This window comes from Anabrus simplex, chromosome 1, assembly GCF_040414725.1.
Source record: "Anabrus simplex isolate iqAnaSimp1 chromosome 1, ASM4041472v1, whole genome shotgun sequence".
NCBI lineage: Eukaryota > Metazoa > Arthropoda > Insecta > Orthoptera > Tettigoniidae > Anabrus > Anabrus simplex.
In genome coordinates this window covers 549320952-549340140 of record NC_090265.1, presented here as the reverse complement: position 1 = coordinate 549340140, position 19189 = coordinate 549320952, and the positions used below count along the sequence as shown (strand labels likewise).

At 38.3% G+C, this 19189-nt stretch overlaps 1 protein-coding gene across 3 annotated transcripts in view; it reads right to left on the bottom strand.

The window, feature by feature from the left end:
* The window catches only part of LOC136857127 (transcription elongation regulator 1), a 513780-nt gene that overhangs the window by 78014 nt on the left and 416577 nt on the right, over window positions 1-19189 (bottom strand). For all 3 annotated transcript variants that reach the window (XM_067135534.2, XM_067135536.2, XM_067135535.2), the window contains exons 13-15: window positions 17446-17820; window positions 5922-6125; window positions 5679-5833 (exon numbers count right to left, since the gene is read on the bottom strand). In XM_067135534.2, the coding sequence (XP_066991635.2) occupies window positions 5679-5833; window positions 5922-6125; window positions 17446-17820 (734 nt within the window). The remainder of the gene's footprint in view (window positions 1-5678; window positions 5834-5921; window positions 6126-17445; window positions 17821-19189) is intronic.

Sequence of the window (19189 nt, the reverse complement as noted above, 5' to 3'; positions counted from 1 at the left end):
TACTTTCATTCAAAACCATAGTCTTGAGTTCAACATAACCTTTAAAAGTTGATGTAGGCTTAATTTATGCAGTTCTAAATTTCCAGAAATTACTGGTGACCAAATAACAACAGAAGATTAAGAAAAGAAGGGATTTTGCCATCATGTTGAGCACCTTTGAATCTAATGTGCTTTATTTTATTAGATCAGAGAATTAAAAACTACTTTCATTTTAAATTTGGAACAAGGTTTTGCAAGTGTAAGTGGCTTTGACCAAAGTACAGTTTTTAAGTGTTGGATCTTAGTGTCTAATAACATGCATTTTTTGTTATAAGTTGACCAGGTTAGAAACTGTGCTCTTTTTTTTCATTTTGTTGGTTCTATTTATCCATGTTGATTTCTCATTTAAGTTGTGCATAATGATTTCTCCAATGTATTTAAATTGTAGGACTATGTCAACTTTTTTATCATTTATTACAATTTTGTTTATGTCAAGGGGTTTCATTGGCATGATCTGAGTTTTCTCAAAGGATATTTGTCATCCTATTTTTAATGCAATTTTCTGGAGACTGGTGATCTGAGCACGGATTTCTTCCATGTCAAGGGCTAAGAGAGCTAAATTATCTGCAAACCTTAGGCAGTTTGTCCTTATTGAGGGTTTTGCTCCAAATTTTATTTTAAGTGGGTTTTCTTTTTTGCCAAATTTTCATGATTTAATCTAGAGCCACATTGAAAAACAGTGGGGATAATCCATCACCTTGTCTGAGGTTTATATTTATTGTATAAGCATTTGACACTTTTCCCCTGAAATTTACTTTTGAAATTGTGTTGGTTAAAGTTCAATAATTGTTGTTAATTTAGGATGGAGGCCATATGATTTGAGGATTTTTAAAAGAGTGGGTCTGTGTATACTATCATAAGTCTTTTGATATCTATGAATGAATTTGTAATATCCCGTTACTAGTTTCAGGCTGAGAATTTGGTCCAGGCAACTTCTGTATGGGCGAAATCCTCCTTGGTATTCTCCAAGTTTTGTTTCAGAATGTTTTTTATCCTATAGTAAATTATGTGGGAGAGAATCTTGTAAGAGCAGTCCAAAAGGGTTATTCCTCTATAATTGTCTGGATTCATTTTCTCCCCCTTTATAAATTATGGATGGATTAAACCTGAGGTCGAATGTTCTGGGATTTTGTCTGTGATTCACATTTTGACTAGATGCTGACGTAGATTTATGATTGCTAGTTTCCCTGCGTTTTTCAGGATTTCTGCAAAGACTAGGTCTTCACCACATGCCTTATAATTTTTTAGTTCCTTAACTGCAATAGTTGGAGGATCTATTAGATCTGGGGTGGTTACTTCCAATGTTTCCAGTGGATCATCACAATTTAAAATTTCGTTTAATGTCTCTGCGATGATCTCTGCATCTTCTTGATTACTATGGGCTAACCTTCCTGATTTATCTCTCGGCATTAATATTGGGGGCCCATTTTTTTAAGGAATTTGCCAAAGGTTTCCTAATAATCTTGTGATTGTTTTTTTGTTATAACTCTCTTCTATCTTTCGTACGTAACGTGAGACTGAAGCTGCGAGAAGGTGGTGAAGTATTACAGATAGCATATAAACACCAAATGAAACATCAGAACCAAGCACACTGGGTGGATGGGCTAAAGAACATTTTGGAAACGATACGAATGGGATATTACTGGAAAAGTGACTGTATAGAGAAGATGAGAATATGTAAAAAAATAGTCCTAAGAGTTAAGGATATTGAAAAGCAATGTATTGCTGCACAGTGTAGATGTAAGAGGTCATTAGAAGAATTTTGTAATGTAAGTGGTAGAATGAGGATAAATGTAGAGATTATAACAAAAAAGGGAATGAGGGGTTTAATATGGTGGTTAATGGGGATACATTAAAATAAAGCATACAGACAAAACAGAGATGAAAATAAATGTTCACTATGTTCTGAAGAAATGGGATGGGCACACCTTATAAAAGATTGTTCAATGACAAAGCAAATACGAGAGAAATTTATAGATGAAGAGGGTGTAAGGAAAATTGAGAACGAAAATCAGCTGTATACAATTGTAAAGTTATTGAACAGAGAATGGATGCACCGGGGGGAGAATCACAAAATTATTTAACATTATTAGGGGAATGTGGAGTAGGAAACTGAGAAAAGGAAAGGATGTGATACATGTCAGCCAGGAACTCAGAGGTGCCAATCTTTGAAGTGGGTTATCAGTAATCCCCTCCACACTCACTTTCAGAAAATAATCGGTTTAAATCATAAGTATGCTACTGCCTTCTCAATAATGACACCTCGATTGCCCTTCCTGACAGCAATCTATTCTAAAGTATTTCATAATACACAATACAATATTTGCACATTAGCATTTAGTTCTGTCATAAAACATTCTTTGTAGCTTGTTTCGTACCCAGCAGCTGCTTTTCAGTGTAGGTTTCCTTTGAAGCATCCTTTCCCCTGCGATGACATGCTAGTCCTTAGAACCATAAGCCATTCCAGTGTAGATGTACTTAATGTCGGTCTGAATGGTCTGGTTTTTCATATTAACAACGATAACTCTTCTGATGGGAAAGTTTGTGTCAGGTACACTTAATGCTTCAAATACAACACTATTCAGAACATTACTTAGAAAAGAGCAAAGTAGCTCCTTCATTCACGATGAATTTCACAATGCTCATGGGTAGGAAAAGGAAGTAATGATCGAAGAGTATCGTTTCCAACCCTCAAGCACTCAGGAGGAGGGTTGAACAGTAATGCTTCCTTTTCTCCTTTCTTTCATAGATTTTTTTTTTTTTGGTGATTATGTTACTTTTCCGTAATTATTTCCCCTTTGACCGTAATAGTGAGGTGAAATCCGTAATAATTATAGACAATCCGTAATAGTTGGCACCTCTGGGAACTGAACTGTGCCTAAGGTAACCTACACGATATAACTCCGTTGACGTCCAGAGCCATTAGGTACATAGGCTTAAGGTATAGTATGGAACTACCTTGTCGCAGTAGTACTATTGGTCTGCCGTATTGCCGAACACTAATCTTCGCTTTTTCCCTTTTCTCAATAGTCCGTAAAGGCATAAAAGATATTAATATTCATAGATGTTTCGGTTTTTCTTTCAAAATGCTATCTACCAATGCAACTCCAACATTCAATTTATTCTTTCTCTGTTCAATTTCTAATCATCTGTTTTTTCATTTTCATTCATCAAATGTACCATTTATTAACACAATTCCAATAGTTATCTCAGGTTACTCCTAATTTTGTATACTGCATGTATCACAAATTATGAAACGGTTACAATCTATGGTTTTTGAGATTAAGGGAGACGGGGCTCTTTGTCTTTGACTATTCTTTCATAACGTACTTTTAAGATGTTTGTGTCTGGTTTGTCTGATGATTTTATCGGGTGACTTTCTATGTTTTATTAGTTCTAAATTTGATTTGTCTGACTTTTGGGCTTGATGATTTATCCAAGCTTGGTGTCTCAATTGCCTGGTTACATTCTTCATTCCACCATTCATGCTTTTTCCTAGGATTTGTTGAAGCTAACTCTTCTGCTATCAGCTTTAGTTTGGTGGTCCGTTCTTCTAATGTATTAGTGTTGAATTCACCTTTTTGGAAATCAGGATGTTTCCAAGTTTTTAATTTATGAGATTTCCTTTTTAAATATGTTGATTTTGAAATAAGATTGTGGTTTCTGCATAATTCAACCAGTCTTGGACCGTTTTTATTTGTCCTCTTATGTGGTGGCCATTTTATTATTTTGCTTTCCCCTATTTTTTATATCACCCGCATTTATAGCTTTTCTGCATCCATTGTCATTTTCACCCCCTCCCCCTTGGAAAATGATGCATCAAGGTTTTACTGTATTGGCTCGGGTTATGAGATATTAAACGATCACTTTGTTAATGATATCATCTGCTATCTTTTATTCATTTTTTCCTTTCGTTTTGGCAGACTATGGACTACGTTAATTCAAATTCAGCCTCATCTGTTACTGTGCTTTAATTCTTGTCCATTATTTCTTCATCCTTTCACTCTGCAATCTCCTCCTTTCTTCTGCCCATGGCGCTTGGATACGGGATCTAACTTTTTCCTGAAATCTCTTCGTGGCCTTGATCCTCGGCTTATAAGCATCCCTGTTGCAGATTTCCATTCCTTGTATACCCATTTCTTCCAGGTCCTTCTACACCACCTGGTAAAAGCGCACTGTAGTTTTCCCGATCTCAAAAAATCTTACCAGTCTTCTTGGGTTCATTTTGTAGATATGACCGAAGAACATAACTCTCCTCTTCCAGATGATACCTGAAATCTTTTCCGTCATGAGATATAATTCTTGGTTTCCTTTCTTTCTATATGAGCCATCCTCTGTACTTTGGGGTCCCAGTATCTTCCTCAGAATCTTTCTCTGCACTAGTTCCAACTTCTTGACTTCAGGTTCAAACTTTCAGTTGCATATAAAGTCTCTGGACGGAGCAGTGACTGGTAGTGTCCGAAATTTGCATTGATCGAGATATTCTTGTTGTTGTAAGTGTTCACAGTTAAATTCATATGTGAAGTTCAACTCATTGATTCTCGATAACAGTGCCTCTCTTTCTGACAAGTTATTGTCTGTCCACTCCCCCAGATATTTGAATTTCTCCACTTTCTGAATCCTTTCTCAACTGTCATCCATCTGGGTGCTGTTTTGATGTTGGTCATATATTGAGTTTTCTTGAAAGAAATTTGTAGGCCTGCCTTACTTACTTCTTCCTGGAGCTGGGCAACTTAGTTCCGTGCCTCCTCTATTGACTCTGACAGAACCACAGTGTCATCCGCAAAGGCTAAACAGTCAACTCCAATTCCTTTGTTCTTGCATCCCATTTCTATACCACCTATTCCTTGCATTTTGCAGCACTTTGTCAAGAACACAACTGAATATAGCCTGCCATATTATAGCAGCAACCATGAATATTTCTTAACTAAAGTAAACTTGTTTTCTCATCCCGAGATGGTGCAGCTCTTTTTTTAGGCACACCCCAGTGGACGAGAGCTGCATGTACCATTTTTACCACATATAAAACTTCCTGCAATTCTTGAATCTCCTGCAGTGCAGTATGGGGAATCGAACTCAGGCCCCCAAGAATGGCAGCTAATTGTGCTAACCATTATGCTGGCAGGCATCCTTAACTACAAAACACAGACATATAGCATGACTGATGAATGCTCCCAATGCGTGAGTCGGACACAAAAACATTCACCTATTTGTGCGGCGTCATCAGAGGTGCAGCAGGCCCACGCTACAAAAGGGGACATTTCTCAACTATGAAACACAGGTGTACCACATGACTTTGGCGCATTTCCATTGTGCGGGTCGTACGGACGGAACTATTCACAAATCTGTGTGATTTCATTGGAGCTGCAATAAAGCTTGTACCCGCTTTGAAACGGAATTGTTGTTCGTCCCTGATGAATTACGTTAGAGGGTCTTGTATGCAAGTTTTTTTTTTTTTTTTTTTGTCTCGAAAAGCCAGGGGGGTTTTAGTACACGAGCAAATATATGGCTTTTTTAAACAAAAACTTTACAAAAATTTGTGGAAGCAAACTCCTTATAAGTGGTCTTTGAAATATAAGTTACAATTCCTCCAAAGACAACTGATATAACAACAAGGAAGACTGTACAAATGAAATTACCTGAACTTCTCTTTCTTTTTTTTGGCAAGCTGCTCGATATGCTGATTGAACAATTTCTCCTTCTCCTCCCTGTCCAGCAGTTCTGCAAGTTCCCATCTATGGTCTTTGCGTAACTGTCTCTTAGCTTCACGCCACGCCAATTCTGCATTTCGAACCTGGAAAAAAGAGTAATATATTCATGGAATAACACAAGATCTATCCTATCAGAAACAAACACACTTAAGAATATAGCTGGCTACTAACCAAATCAGCCAGCAGAGCATTGAAGTGTTGCACAGCTTCATCATGCTTGTGTTGCTCACGCTCTTTATCTCTATCACGAAGATGAGTGGCTAGCGTTCTCTGAACTTCCTTCTCTCTTTCTCTAATGCTTGCTTCCATTCTTGCCTGACGCTCTTTATCCTTTAACTCTTTCTCACGTTCATCTTCAGAGTTGGGATTGTCATCCTAAAACAAAACAATGTCTGTAGTACGTAGTCGCTTTAAAATGAATAACAGGTGAAAAACATTTGCAAAATAAATCATCCTAATTGACACCAGGGAACAGATGATATAAAATCTTACAGATGTTGTCATGCCACACACAACACAGCAGAAACCCAAAAGACTACCATGCCCAGTATTTCAGGACTTGAAAGCACTAATAAGAAAAATTGTATTTGTCCAAAACATCAGTTCACATTTTATATTCCAATAAACAGTCAAAACTGAATATTTAATGCAGTAAGACTGGTTTGATACTTTAATATGCTAATGCCGACTAAACAACAATATACATTTTAATGTATGATGCTGATGAAATCTGTTAAAAGTGCCCATACTGATACCGTTCACTTTACTGTGCTGGAATTTGAGTCCTTTTAAAAACTCCCACGTGGACAGATGACAGTAATATACATACACTCTCTTCCGCTTGATTCTAACTTAGAACAATTGTGCATTTATTTGGGTGCTTTGCTGGGGTAAAGACTTATATTAGATCCCAGACCTTTACATGCTCAAACTTATTTTAAAATAGCCCTCAAAAAAATACCTAATAAAAAATGGCAATAAAATCCATGATGCTGAATCCACAAAAATAATCAGTGAGCTCTTTGATATCAATATATAATTTTCTTAACGAACAAGTTATGTTCTGAGCGGTTACTAGGTCCCATGATTTATGGGCAACATAGAGCGCTTCTTTTAAGATTGTGTTTTTTCTGCAACTAAACCTTCAAAAAATCTTCGGAAAGTAAGAAGCCTGGAAGTTTTCATTTACAATGCCTCGTAAGAATTGCAATGACACCTTGGTCCCTCAACTGAATAAATGGCCTCATATTAGGCAGCAAATAGGAAACTAAAATGTTTCAGTCTTTGATTTCAACTCTGCATCAATAGGTTGGGATGGTGCATTATCAAGAAGAGAAAATGCCTTTCAAGGCAAGTCTTCGGACTCACAGAATTCTCAAATCTGTGAGATGAACTTGCAATAGAACTAAGTTCTGAAAATACACAGTATCACGTGCCATCCATGTTGATTTGTTATAATAGCCCACTATAAAACGTTTCATCACTGTTCTCTTGAGAAACTGCAGACTTTTTACCTTTGCCAACAAGAGCTAATTTTAATTTAAGGTTGCCATTACTAGATTCGTGACACTTCTCTCCAGTAGCTACCAATGTTTTACTTCGTTTACTGCGTATTCCAACATGGGCATTTAAATTGCAATGAAAACACCAGCATAAATGTCACCCAATAAAGAAAACAACACAGAAGTCAACCAAATTGTAAATTGTTTTGCATTTTGTTTCTAAACGATCAATGAATATATATTTGCACTCACCCTTTGAATCTGAATATTGCATAAGTTTCCTAAACCATTTCAGTATCATTGCCTGTTTTAATATTGGGCAGACGTACAAGTCTCCTAGGAAGTTATCACTTTCAGGTAAAACAACCAAACCCATATAAATTAGAACACCTACATGCGCCCTTATATCGTCAGCGCAATTTTTGCCAAGTAATATCAAAAGTCCTAGTTTTTCCTCTGTCAATATTCAGTATGAATATTCAGCTGATTTACTACAAGCTCATAAAATTCCCATCCCACAAATGATTGAAGAAAATATATTTCTGAACTCCCATATGGTAAATCATGATTTGAAACAGCATTATTTTCAATGTTGGCAGTTCACTGGAATAATTATCGTGATATTACTAGCAACATTTCTCTGTAGCACTGTCCCTTGGTCTTCGCACAATATTTGATAACTTTTTTCATAATTTTTGAAATCATTATCAATACTATATTCATTAAAACATTATTGTGAACCTCTGTTAGAAAGTTTACTATCTTCACCACTTTCTAACATACTCCAATTCTGCATTATTTTAAACCTTGCAACACTTCTCCAAGATAAATGTATGAAATGAGAACCCCACCATAAATAATCTCTAACCAGAATGATGATGTTTGAGTCATTAGTCCATAGACTGGCTTGACGCAGCTCTTCATGCCACCCTATCTTGTGATAACCTTTTCATTTTTATGTAACTACTGCATCCTATATCTGCTCTAATCTGCTTGTCATATTCATATTTTGGTCTACCCCTACCGTTCTTACCACCTACACTTCCCTCAAAAATCAGTAAACAGGTCCTGGGTGTCTTAAGATGTGTCCTGTCACTCTATCTCCTCTTCTTGTCAAATTTTGCCAGATCGTTCTCCTCTAACCAATTTGATTCAGCATCTCTTCATTCGTGATTTGATCTACCCATCTCACCGTCAGCACTCTTATGTAACATCGCATTTCAAAAGCTTCTATTTTCTTTTCAAGCTAGTTAGGGTCCATGTTTCACTTCCAAACAATGCCACGCTCCAGACAAAAGTCTTCAAAAACACCTTTCTAATTCCTATATAAACGTTTGAAATGAGCATATTTCTTTTCTCAAGAAAGGCCTTGCTTGCTTGTGGTACTCTGCATTTTATGTCCTTACTTCTGCAATCGTTAGTCATTTTACTACCCAAGTAATAATATTCATCTACCTCATTGAACACTTCATTTCCTGATATAAAATTTTTTCTGCATCACTTGTCTTTGTTCAACTGCACTTCATTACTTTTGTTTTGGACTTATTTATTTTTACCGTGTACTCCTTCCCACGATTCTGTCCACACCATTCAGCAATTTCTCCAGATCTTCTGCAGACTCGGATAAAATATCATCGGCAAATCTCAGAGTTTTGATTTCCTCTCCTTGGATTGTGATTCTCTTTCCATATTCCTCTTTGATTTCCTTTACCAACTATTCTACAAAAACATTGAAAAGGAGGAGGGACAAACCACAGTCTTACCTCACTCCTTTCTTGCTGTTTCTTTTTCAAAGCCCTCAATTCTGATCACTTTAGACTGTTTTCTTTTTTTTTTCATAGATTGTAGATAATTTTTCCTTATCGGTATCTGACCCTGATCACCTTCAGAATTTCCAATAGCCTGGTCCCATCAACATCATATAAGATCAGACGTAAGGTCAGGATTGCTACATGTGTTCGTAGATTTCTTCTGACGCCAAACTGATCTTCTCCCAACTCAGATTCAAGTTGTCTTTCCATTCTCCTGAAAATAACACATTTAAAATTTTGCAGGCGTGAGATACTAAACCAATGGTGGTGTATTTTCCACACCTATCAGCACCTGCTTTCTTGGGAATAGGTATATGAACATTCTGCATAAAATCGTATGGCACTCCTCGTGTATCATACATCTTACCAAATGGAATAATCTCGCCTTGCTGGTTTTCCAATTAAATTGAAATAACAAATAACGTAGTTCAACAAATTCAATACAAATAAATAAGAAATGTAGTGTTACATTTTTATTTAACTATAAGTGGAAGCGGTACCGGTTTCGACCCCAATCTGGGTCATCATCAGCCAAATAAAATGCTAAAACAATGCATTGGTAAATAAGAAATTAAAGAATGAGTCTTTCACAAAAACAGTTGAAGAGGAAAAATAAGATAATGGGGATTGGCACTGTGCGATTTTAAATCGTAAAATCTAGAAGAAGTAGGTCAGTCACTTATATGAAGTAAGGCGCGATCTTCTGAATAGCGGTACAACACACATAGAGTTCGGCACTGTCTCAAAATGTTTACGAGAAGAGGTGAACAGTTAAGTGAGCTTGCATGCATATATTATCCGTCGTGAAGTCACAACACAATTTAATAAATATGAAGTCCCAAAATTGCGTAGAAGACAAAGACAAGTCGCTTGACTGAAGCGAATTGCTACCTCCTGAAGATCAGCGCAACACACTCAATGTCCGGCACTGTGCTTTCAAATGCCGACGGAACTCTGTGAATAGCTTGATGATCCAGTCTGTAATTGTTTTGGGTTCGAAAATATGTGTGTGTGTGTGTGTGTGTGTATCGCAATACCGGAAACAAATGAAAAACGTATATGCACAGTGCACTACTTCTTTAAGATAAGAATTCAGGTTGAAATTGAGGTAGTCCAAGGCAGTGCAAGGCATGAGTTTAAATTTGAATGTTAAGACCCAAAATGCAGGTGGCACTATAGTTTAATACGGAACATCATTAAATTTTTATCTTTAAATGCACAAGCTAACCAAGCTAAACATAAAACCTTCTCTTACAATAGAAAATAGAACCACCTGTTGAAACCTTCACAGAGGAACCTTCTATTACATGGACAGAAACACACACAGCACTTAAGATGCCATGAGGGAAATCCCCAGAATCTATGAAGTCAACACAGACATGATTAAAAGCAGCAGGAATTCAGATTTTACAGTGGCTCAATGCAGAATGGAAGGACGACTAAGATAACAGCTGATTGGACCGAGGGTGTCATACCCCCCCCGTTTAAGAAAGGAAATAGCTGAAAATGGTCCAATTACCAGGAAATAGTGTCCTTCTCAAGTTTTTTTAACTCTCTCTCTCTCTCTCTTTTTTTTTTTTTTTTTTTTTTAAATAGAGGATCTTGGAGAGCAGATTGTAAGCAATCTTTGAGTCACAGTAAGATGATGAACAGTACGGCTTCAGACCTAGGTCTACAACAAACCTAATCTTCAGTTTCTGCATGTTAATGGAGAAATATTGGGAAATATCTGTTCATGGTTTTTCCTGGATACTAGGAAGGCATATGACAGCATTCCAAAAGAGAGACTATGAGAATGTCTGAGAAAGAGAAATGTGCTGGAGGGACTGGTGAAGAAAGTTGATATGCTGTATGGGCACTGTACCAGCTGTGTGCGATTCGGTGACGGGCATTCAACCTGGTTCCAGACCAAAAGTGGAGTCTGGGAAGGCAGTGCCTTATCCCCATTATTGTTTATAACCATCATGAATAACATAACGAAGAACATCAAGATAACCACTGGTGAACTTAATGCAATGGCTTTTGCTAATGACATCATAATCTAGAGTGAAACTGGGAAATGGGTACAGCTGGGACTCAATTAATGGAAAGTTAAGTTCCAGGAATTCAATCTCAAGATAAGCAAAGCCAAAACTGTAGCTACAGAAATAAACAGAGGGACAACCAGCGAATGTTATGCTTGCAAACCATCCACTGGAAAGTGTGGAAAACTTTGCATACCTAGGCAGTGAAGTTCTCCACACATACTAGCTACAAAGGGGGTGGCAAATAGAGTGCATAAGACATATTTTTACATTTTGCTTTAAGTCGCACCGTCACAGATAAGTCTTATGGTGATGAGACAGGAAAGGATTAGGAGTGAGAAGGATGCGACCAAGGCCTTATTTAAGGTACAGCCCCAGTATTTGCTTGGTGAAGATGGGAAAGCACAGAAAACCATCTTTAGGGCTGCCGACAGTGGGGTTTGAATCCACTATCTCCCGAATGTAACCTGACAACTATGTGACCCAAACTGCACAGCCACTTACTCTGTGAGTGCAGAAGGGCTCTCACTTTTACCAGCAAGTAAGAACAATCCTTTCGAAGCACAAAGTACCACGAAAAACAAAGCTGGTAATGTTCAGTCAATATTTCATACCAAACCTACATATGCACTCTCACTAAGGACACATCAAGGTTACAGACATCTGAGATGAAGATCCTGAGGTCCATAATTCAAAACACATGACTGGGCAAGTTAAGGAATGGCATGGTGAGTAAGGAAGCTGGAATTGAGACATTGTTGTTAGATCAAGTCGGCATATACAGAATGAAGTGAGGAGCATGTAATGAGGATGGTGTCAACAATGATAGCTGATGTTAACCTGGAGAGGCATGTGGCAGGAAAATGAATGGTGGGACACCCAAGAACCGCTGGATGTACACAGTAAGATGGACCTTGCAGATCAGGGAAGGATACTAGCGGACATCAATAACAACAGAATATCTCAATAAGACAGAGTGAAAGAGACTAACAATAACCAGCAAACTGAAACTACAAAAATACACTTAAGGACGAAACTAACTTTCGCATGTTGTGTCATTGCCAAGTAACATAGCTCGATGAAACTTGAATCATACATAGGAAGAACTGCTACAGTATGGTACAGTAGGCAACTGAAAGGAATATGTGATGAGATGAACAGAAATGACACTTTTATACAGAGACAAAAAAATTACGCGTAAGTCACTCATGATGGTCCCCTGGATATCGCAAAAGAAAGGACATGGTTCTTAAAATGGTGTGTGATCACCACGGACAGTGATGCATGCTCTGCAACATGTTCTCATGCTGGCCACAAGATTGGTAAGAAGTTCTTGTGGTAGGGCATTCCAACCCTCCACGAGTGTGGTTTACAACTGCTGGAAGGTTGTTGATGGATGTGGACGTGCTGCAATATGTCTGCCCAACATGTCCCACACGTGCCTGATGGGATTTAAGTCGGGGAGAATGGGCACACCAGTCCATTCGCCAAATAAGCTTTTGTTCCAAGAGCTCCTCCACGTGCACCGTTTGATGCAGCCGTGCATTGTCATCAATAAAAATGAAGTCAGGGACGAATACACCCCTGAAGAGGTGCTCATGGGGAAGGAGTACACTGTCACAATAATGTTGACTGGTGAGTGTACTCCGTTCAAAGTTTTGGTGGTTGGTACACCCATGCAACATCATGCCTCCCCACACCATAACACTTGGACAACCAAAATGATCATGTTCGACAATGTTCCTAGGTACATTATGTGTTCCCACCTCGCCAGATGAGGGTACGTCTAGAATCATTACTCAGACTGAATCTGCTCTCATCTGAGAAGAGCACGCGACCCCACTCCTCGTCGGTCCAGACCTGATGCTCTTGGCACCATATCAACGGTGCGGCCGATGTCCTGGTGTCAACGGAACACAGCATAATGGTCATTGGGCAAACAGACCACCCCCACGCAGTTGCCGTGCCACTGTGGAGTGTGAGATTGGGTACCTTGCAGTCCTGTTAAATGTGGTTGCAATTGTACCCGCTGTATTATGTGAGTCTCTTCTTGCCTGTTGCACAATGTAGCGGTCATCTGCTGCTATAGTTGACTGTGATCGACCCCCTCCTCTGCTTCGGGCAGCAGTACCTATGGTTCAGAATGCTCTCCATGGCCGTGAAACAATGCTGTGAGCAATACCAAACTCCTGGGCTTCCTCCAGTTTCTCAATGATTCTTCCCCATGTGAAGTCATCCAAATGTCTATGGCCATGTAATGAATAACACCACCAAGCAAACCGTAACAGCTTGCTGACTGACTCACACTGTCTTGTCTTGTTCCTTCAACTGCCTCGTTTTGTGGGGCCAGACCAATTTGGTGCTTTAGTCGTGCTGACCACACACCAGGTTTCTATGCACATGTAGGAGACTTCTAGCAACATGTTACAACACTTTCGTTCATTTCCATCAAGTAGTTGATATGTTATATTGCTTTATCCATACCTGCCAACTTTACAAAACCAAAAATCAGGAGATTTTGATATGAAAATCAGGAAAATCAGGATACAATTGGCCAAAACTGCTCATTCTATATGTCTTGATGCACAATACAGTACTGCGATATATTTATAATACTTCTTGTCTCAAAACACGACTGTTGCTGTACAAGGCTACAAGGCTAAAAATTACACATCTCTATTCCCTCTCAGGAAGTATGTGAGTGAGATGATCGGTCTCTGATAAGCCTACCGAAAATAGTATCAACTCATGCCCCACATGTGTGAATTAGTCATGCACTTAGATGCCATTACTTAGAAAATGCATAGATTAATATATTGCATCAAGTGGCCACGGGATTATGCGAAGCGCAATGCTATTTGGATCAAATAACTAGCTGATGTAGCCCGTGCTTTGCCACGGAATTCTCAGAAAGACTGTCCTTATAGTTTTCCCAACTGAAGTCAATATAAAAACCAAACCAAACCAAACCCCATGGCACTACAGCCCTTGAAGGGCCTTGGCCTACCAAGCGACCGCTGCTCAGCCCGAAGGCCTGCAGATTACGAGGTGTCATGTGGTCAGCACGACGAATCCTCTTGCCGTTATTCTTGGCTTTCTAGACTGGGGCCGCTATCTCACCATCAGATAGCTCCTCAATTCTAATCACGTAGGCTGAGTGGACCTCGAACCAGCCCTCAGGTCCAGGTAAAAATCCCTGACCTGGCCGGAAATCGAACCCAGGACCTCCGGGTATGAGGCATGAACTTTACCCCTACACCACTAATCGTAGTGTAGTATACTGAAGTCAACATAGGTCATTACAAATCCGCCAGTATGAATGTCACGATTAAAAGCAGTGCTGTCATATGAAATATTCAATCAAACGAAAACAGCACATTTTCTCACTTTTAGCGAAAAGTACTACGGTGTTGATCTAACAGTTCAAAGTTTCAGAGCTAGAATGACCAGGCTGCAAACAGCCGCGAACACTCCTGTGTAATTATTCTGTTTAAGTGTGTCAAATCACTGCCTCAGAGTAGCGATCGAATAGCTGGAATACTATGATGATCCAGTGTGTTACGTACCAGTAGTATCAGAAAATTTATGAACCAGAGGAATGGCATGCTAAAGAAGAGAGATCTAACTCCCCACTCCCCAGCTACTTCCCGCCAATATTCAGGCAGGCTGTTATACTCGACACACAGCAGTAATCCCATCTATCGGAGATAAATGGCAGCAGAATACACAAGGCACATCACAACAAACAATGGTCAATGTCATGTTATTGTTGATCAATTTTATGCGCTTTCTATATTGGAGGCCTTCACATTTAGTTTTCTTCTGAATCTGTGATATCAGAGCATCTAATGTAAAGTGAGTCGTCCTTTCTTTCATGACTCCCACTTGTGTTATTATTCAAGCGATCGTTCCTTCATGACTTTCTTCTCATTAATGTGTAACATATTTTTCATTGTAATCCATGTACAAATAGATAATGTTTCAGACATTTGACCTTAAGGTTACCTGATGATGCTGCTGATGCCCTTAACAAGGGGCGAAACATGCCCCTGGGTAGTGTATATAGTATTATGTGGTTTCCATCCACGTAGCATGTGGCTTGTATTGAATACGTGGTGATAATAGAATAAATTAATTTTGTGATAATTTGCTTAAGTCAGTTTCAATACGGATCAATCATGAGAACTGTCTCTTGCAAAACTGAATAAGACACAAATAATCGGAAATTGTATTCTCCATAACTTTTGTTATGTAGTAATTTTCAATACGACCAGTAAGATAGGTAATTCAAAATTAAATTTTAGACACCTACCCCTAAACTACCATTTTGAGCAGAGTGAATAAAATTATTTATACCGTAGACTGTAGTTCCTTATTCCCCGATATTACATAAAATTCTGTTCACACATTTTCTCGTACCTCGGCGCTGATATGGACTTAGCAAAAAAATACAAATTCATGAATATCTCTGTTATAGCCGGTACGGTAAAAAGGTATACGACATAAATGATAGGAAATTTAATAATATATAATAGTTATGCAGTATTTATCGATATGGCCAATAATAACACAAATATTCGAGAAACAAATTTTAGGCCTTCCCCTAAACTACCATTTCACTCAGCGTGAATAAAATTATTTATGGCCTAGATTGTAGCGACTTATTCCCCAACGTTATATACCGAGTTTCATTAAATTCTCTTCAGCGGTTTTCTCATGATGAACGTGCGTACGTACGTACATACAGAAATTACGGAAAATTAAAACGTACATTTCCCCTTGTTACTATGGTCACGACCAGTACGGAAATATCATTCTTTATAAATTCTGAGCAATGTACAGACGAAACTCTTATTTCATTCATACTGAGTTAAATTAAAATTAGTCAGAATTGTCTCCAAATGGCTTAAAATCTCTAGAAAAGTCACCAGTCCTTGTCACTAAATTACTAAGAAAAGCTCAATATCTAGTGATTAGTCTCTAGAATCGACCAAAGGGAATGGAATCAACTAGACTGATGTGAACAAACACGAACATAGCACGTGAGAACGATAGATTGACAAACGATATACACGTCGTGATATACAGGTTTCAATAAACACCGCTCATTTCTCGCATTAATAAACGTCGATATTTCGTTCGAAGCGGCCAATGAGTAAAGAACTTCTGGCCACTGGCGTAAAAAAGCTGAAATGGCGGGTTTTGAAAACAAAGGTTTGAAGTTCACCAAAAAATAAGCTAAAATCGGGAGAAATAATAGAATAATCGGGAGGCGGGAAAAACTCTCGAAAATTGGGAGTCTCCCGCCTAAATCAGGAAAGTTGGCAGGCATGCTTCATCTATCTCATCCTTAAGTTTTACACAGCAGTGTGTTATGATGACTTTACTTATTATTGTACTTTGTTTAATGCCCCTGGGAATAAGATGTTTCCACGAGAGGCAAAAAAGTCATTCTTAATATTAAGAGCCTGCTCATTCTTTTTTAGGAGAGACTGCATATTGCTTTTTTAAAAAATCAGGAAAAGGTAATCCACAAAATGGTTAATCAAGGGATGGATAATCAAGGTTCTATTGTTTTACACATTCCCACTGGTTAACGGTCCTTGTGCTGTCTGGTTCACTGGAGTCTCCAAGAATAATGTCTGTGGATTAAAAGAGGCTTCTTGGCAGATACATGTCCACACAGCCGAACATCACATAAATGAGATTTCACAGTCAACACCGAAAATGGTTGTTCTCTAGTCCTGCTGATTTCAGACCAGACGTCCACAGCTTCTGTTACGCTTGCTTAAGATCACAATATGGTTATCTTCACCAACACATTCTTCTAGGATGTCCTCTATGTACTCTATCTTTGCAAGTGCCCATCTCATGTCTTCGTTTCCAAGTCGAGTGAACGCCAAATTCAGATATCTCTAATTCTGCAGCAATCTGCCGGTTTGACCAACCAACTGTCTTGTAAGCACATGCTATAACATGGTTTTCTTCACTTTGGTGGCTCTTTTAACCCTCCCATTTCTGCAGAGAGTCTTCAGCCCCCAAAAATAGGAGCAGCACTGAACAGAAATTAAGTGTTGGAAAATAGTCTAAACCAAGACACACTGAAAAAAGGATGTAAAGTGGCTTGTAGAATGGATGCCAAACCAACTCCAGGAGTAAACAAACATCCTTATTACATGATAAAATCTATCTAGCGAGTAAGTCAGAAGGCCAATGTTTTAAATTACACAAGTTATCCTCTAAAACGTGCATTTCTATTTTTCATCTATTTGAAAAATTTTCAACAAACTTGATGACAGCTACAAACAAAACAATGAACCTAAAACTCTCAACATAATCATAGACGACTGCTACTTACCTCAGAGGCATCGTTCTCATCTATATCTTTATCTTTCTCCTTTTCTTTTTCTCTTTCCTTCTCCCTCTCCTTCTCTCTCTCACTTTCCTTGTCCCTGTCCCTGGCCCGCTCTCGGTCTCTCTCCTTATCACGATCACCTCGATCCCTGCTCTCCCTCTTGTCCTTATCTCGCTTCTCACGGTCTCGTTCCTTCTCACGCTTGCGCTCCTCCTTCAGCATCTTGACATGTTCCCGGAACCAATCCTCGCGTGCCGTGCTCGACTCAACAGCCTTATAGCGAGCGTCCGAGTCTAGCCGCTTCTTCACATCACCCCAGCGTGAATGACGGTCAATATCCGAGTGCTCCCGTAGCAGAGCAAAGAAGTCTCGTTTCACCTGGAAACACCGCACACAACAAAGTCAGCAAGTGTTCTCACACACGCTCAAATACAATGTAAAACAACAATCCTGTACATCTTATCATGCCTTTATAATCAGCATGGTTGACAATCATTGTTCCTCATATTTCAGGTAAATTAGAATGGTAAAACAAAAAAAGGCTTCATAAAATTACAAATAAATAATTATGGTATTACAAATTACTGGTTGATGAAATAGGCAATGTGATACCATTAGCATTGCTTACCTATACCACAGAATCATAAAGGCATGTTAAGTGACCACATTAATAGCTCAGAAACTATAAAGCTAATCCCCATCAGACCATTCCTGTAATAAAATACAAGATTAGAAAATAAAATCATAACAGACAATGGTAACAACAAAGGGAACATTAGCAAGGCATTTGCTACCAAGAGACAACAGCTGAATTATCTCAGAAGAGAATTCAGTTCTACCTTAAGATGGCTTTCTTTTAATTCATGCAGCAAAATTTAATCTTGGAACAGAACTAAATCATTTATCAGAAAATTCACGTTTTACTTTATTTTATTCAACAATAATATATGTCTTTCCAAAGCTCTTAATATGTTAAATTGGACTGCAAATTATTTCTAGCTGAAAGAAAGAAAAGTTATAAAATAAAAAGGTACTACTGCTGTATTTAGAAAAGGCTGCTTTCATGCACCTCTCTCTTGCTATGTATCATGTCTGAACAGTTCCATCACAGCAATAATTGCATTCTTGATACAAAATCTCTACTATGTCAAAGATTTCTTATGTGCAAGAAATTTAAGACAGATTCTTGTAATTTTGATAATATAATGAAGAACTTGGGAGGGAGGTAAAGTAGTAAATGAAAATGACCGTCCACATTATCATTACATTGTGACCCTGAAGTCATGGTGCAGTTTAGTACCATAGTAACTTAGAAAGGAAAAATGAAGACTTGAAACAGAAGTTAAACTCATTATTTAAATTGTATTTGTTATTGCCATATGATGTATTGGTGGGAAGATTACATGCATGCAGGGAGAATGGGATATAGCCTAACCTTCACATCTGGGGTTTAATGAAACAAAAGGTGCACGACATATATATATATCAATGACTGCAAGGCACTTTAAACAATGAACTGTACAGGTAGGTTAAAGTCTGAAGTTCTTAAAAAATGTTTGGTGTTAAATTTCAGGATTTCATTTCTTCTTTGAAAGTCACAGTGATTCAACACACTGCATCCTGACTAAAGAGGCTGCATACACCTTGAAATGTCTTTTCTAAATGTAAAAACTAAATGAATGAAAGTCCAAGAGTTCAATTCAATTTGGAGAGTCAACAATCCAAGAAAATAGGATGGAAGAAAAGA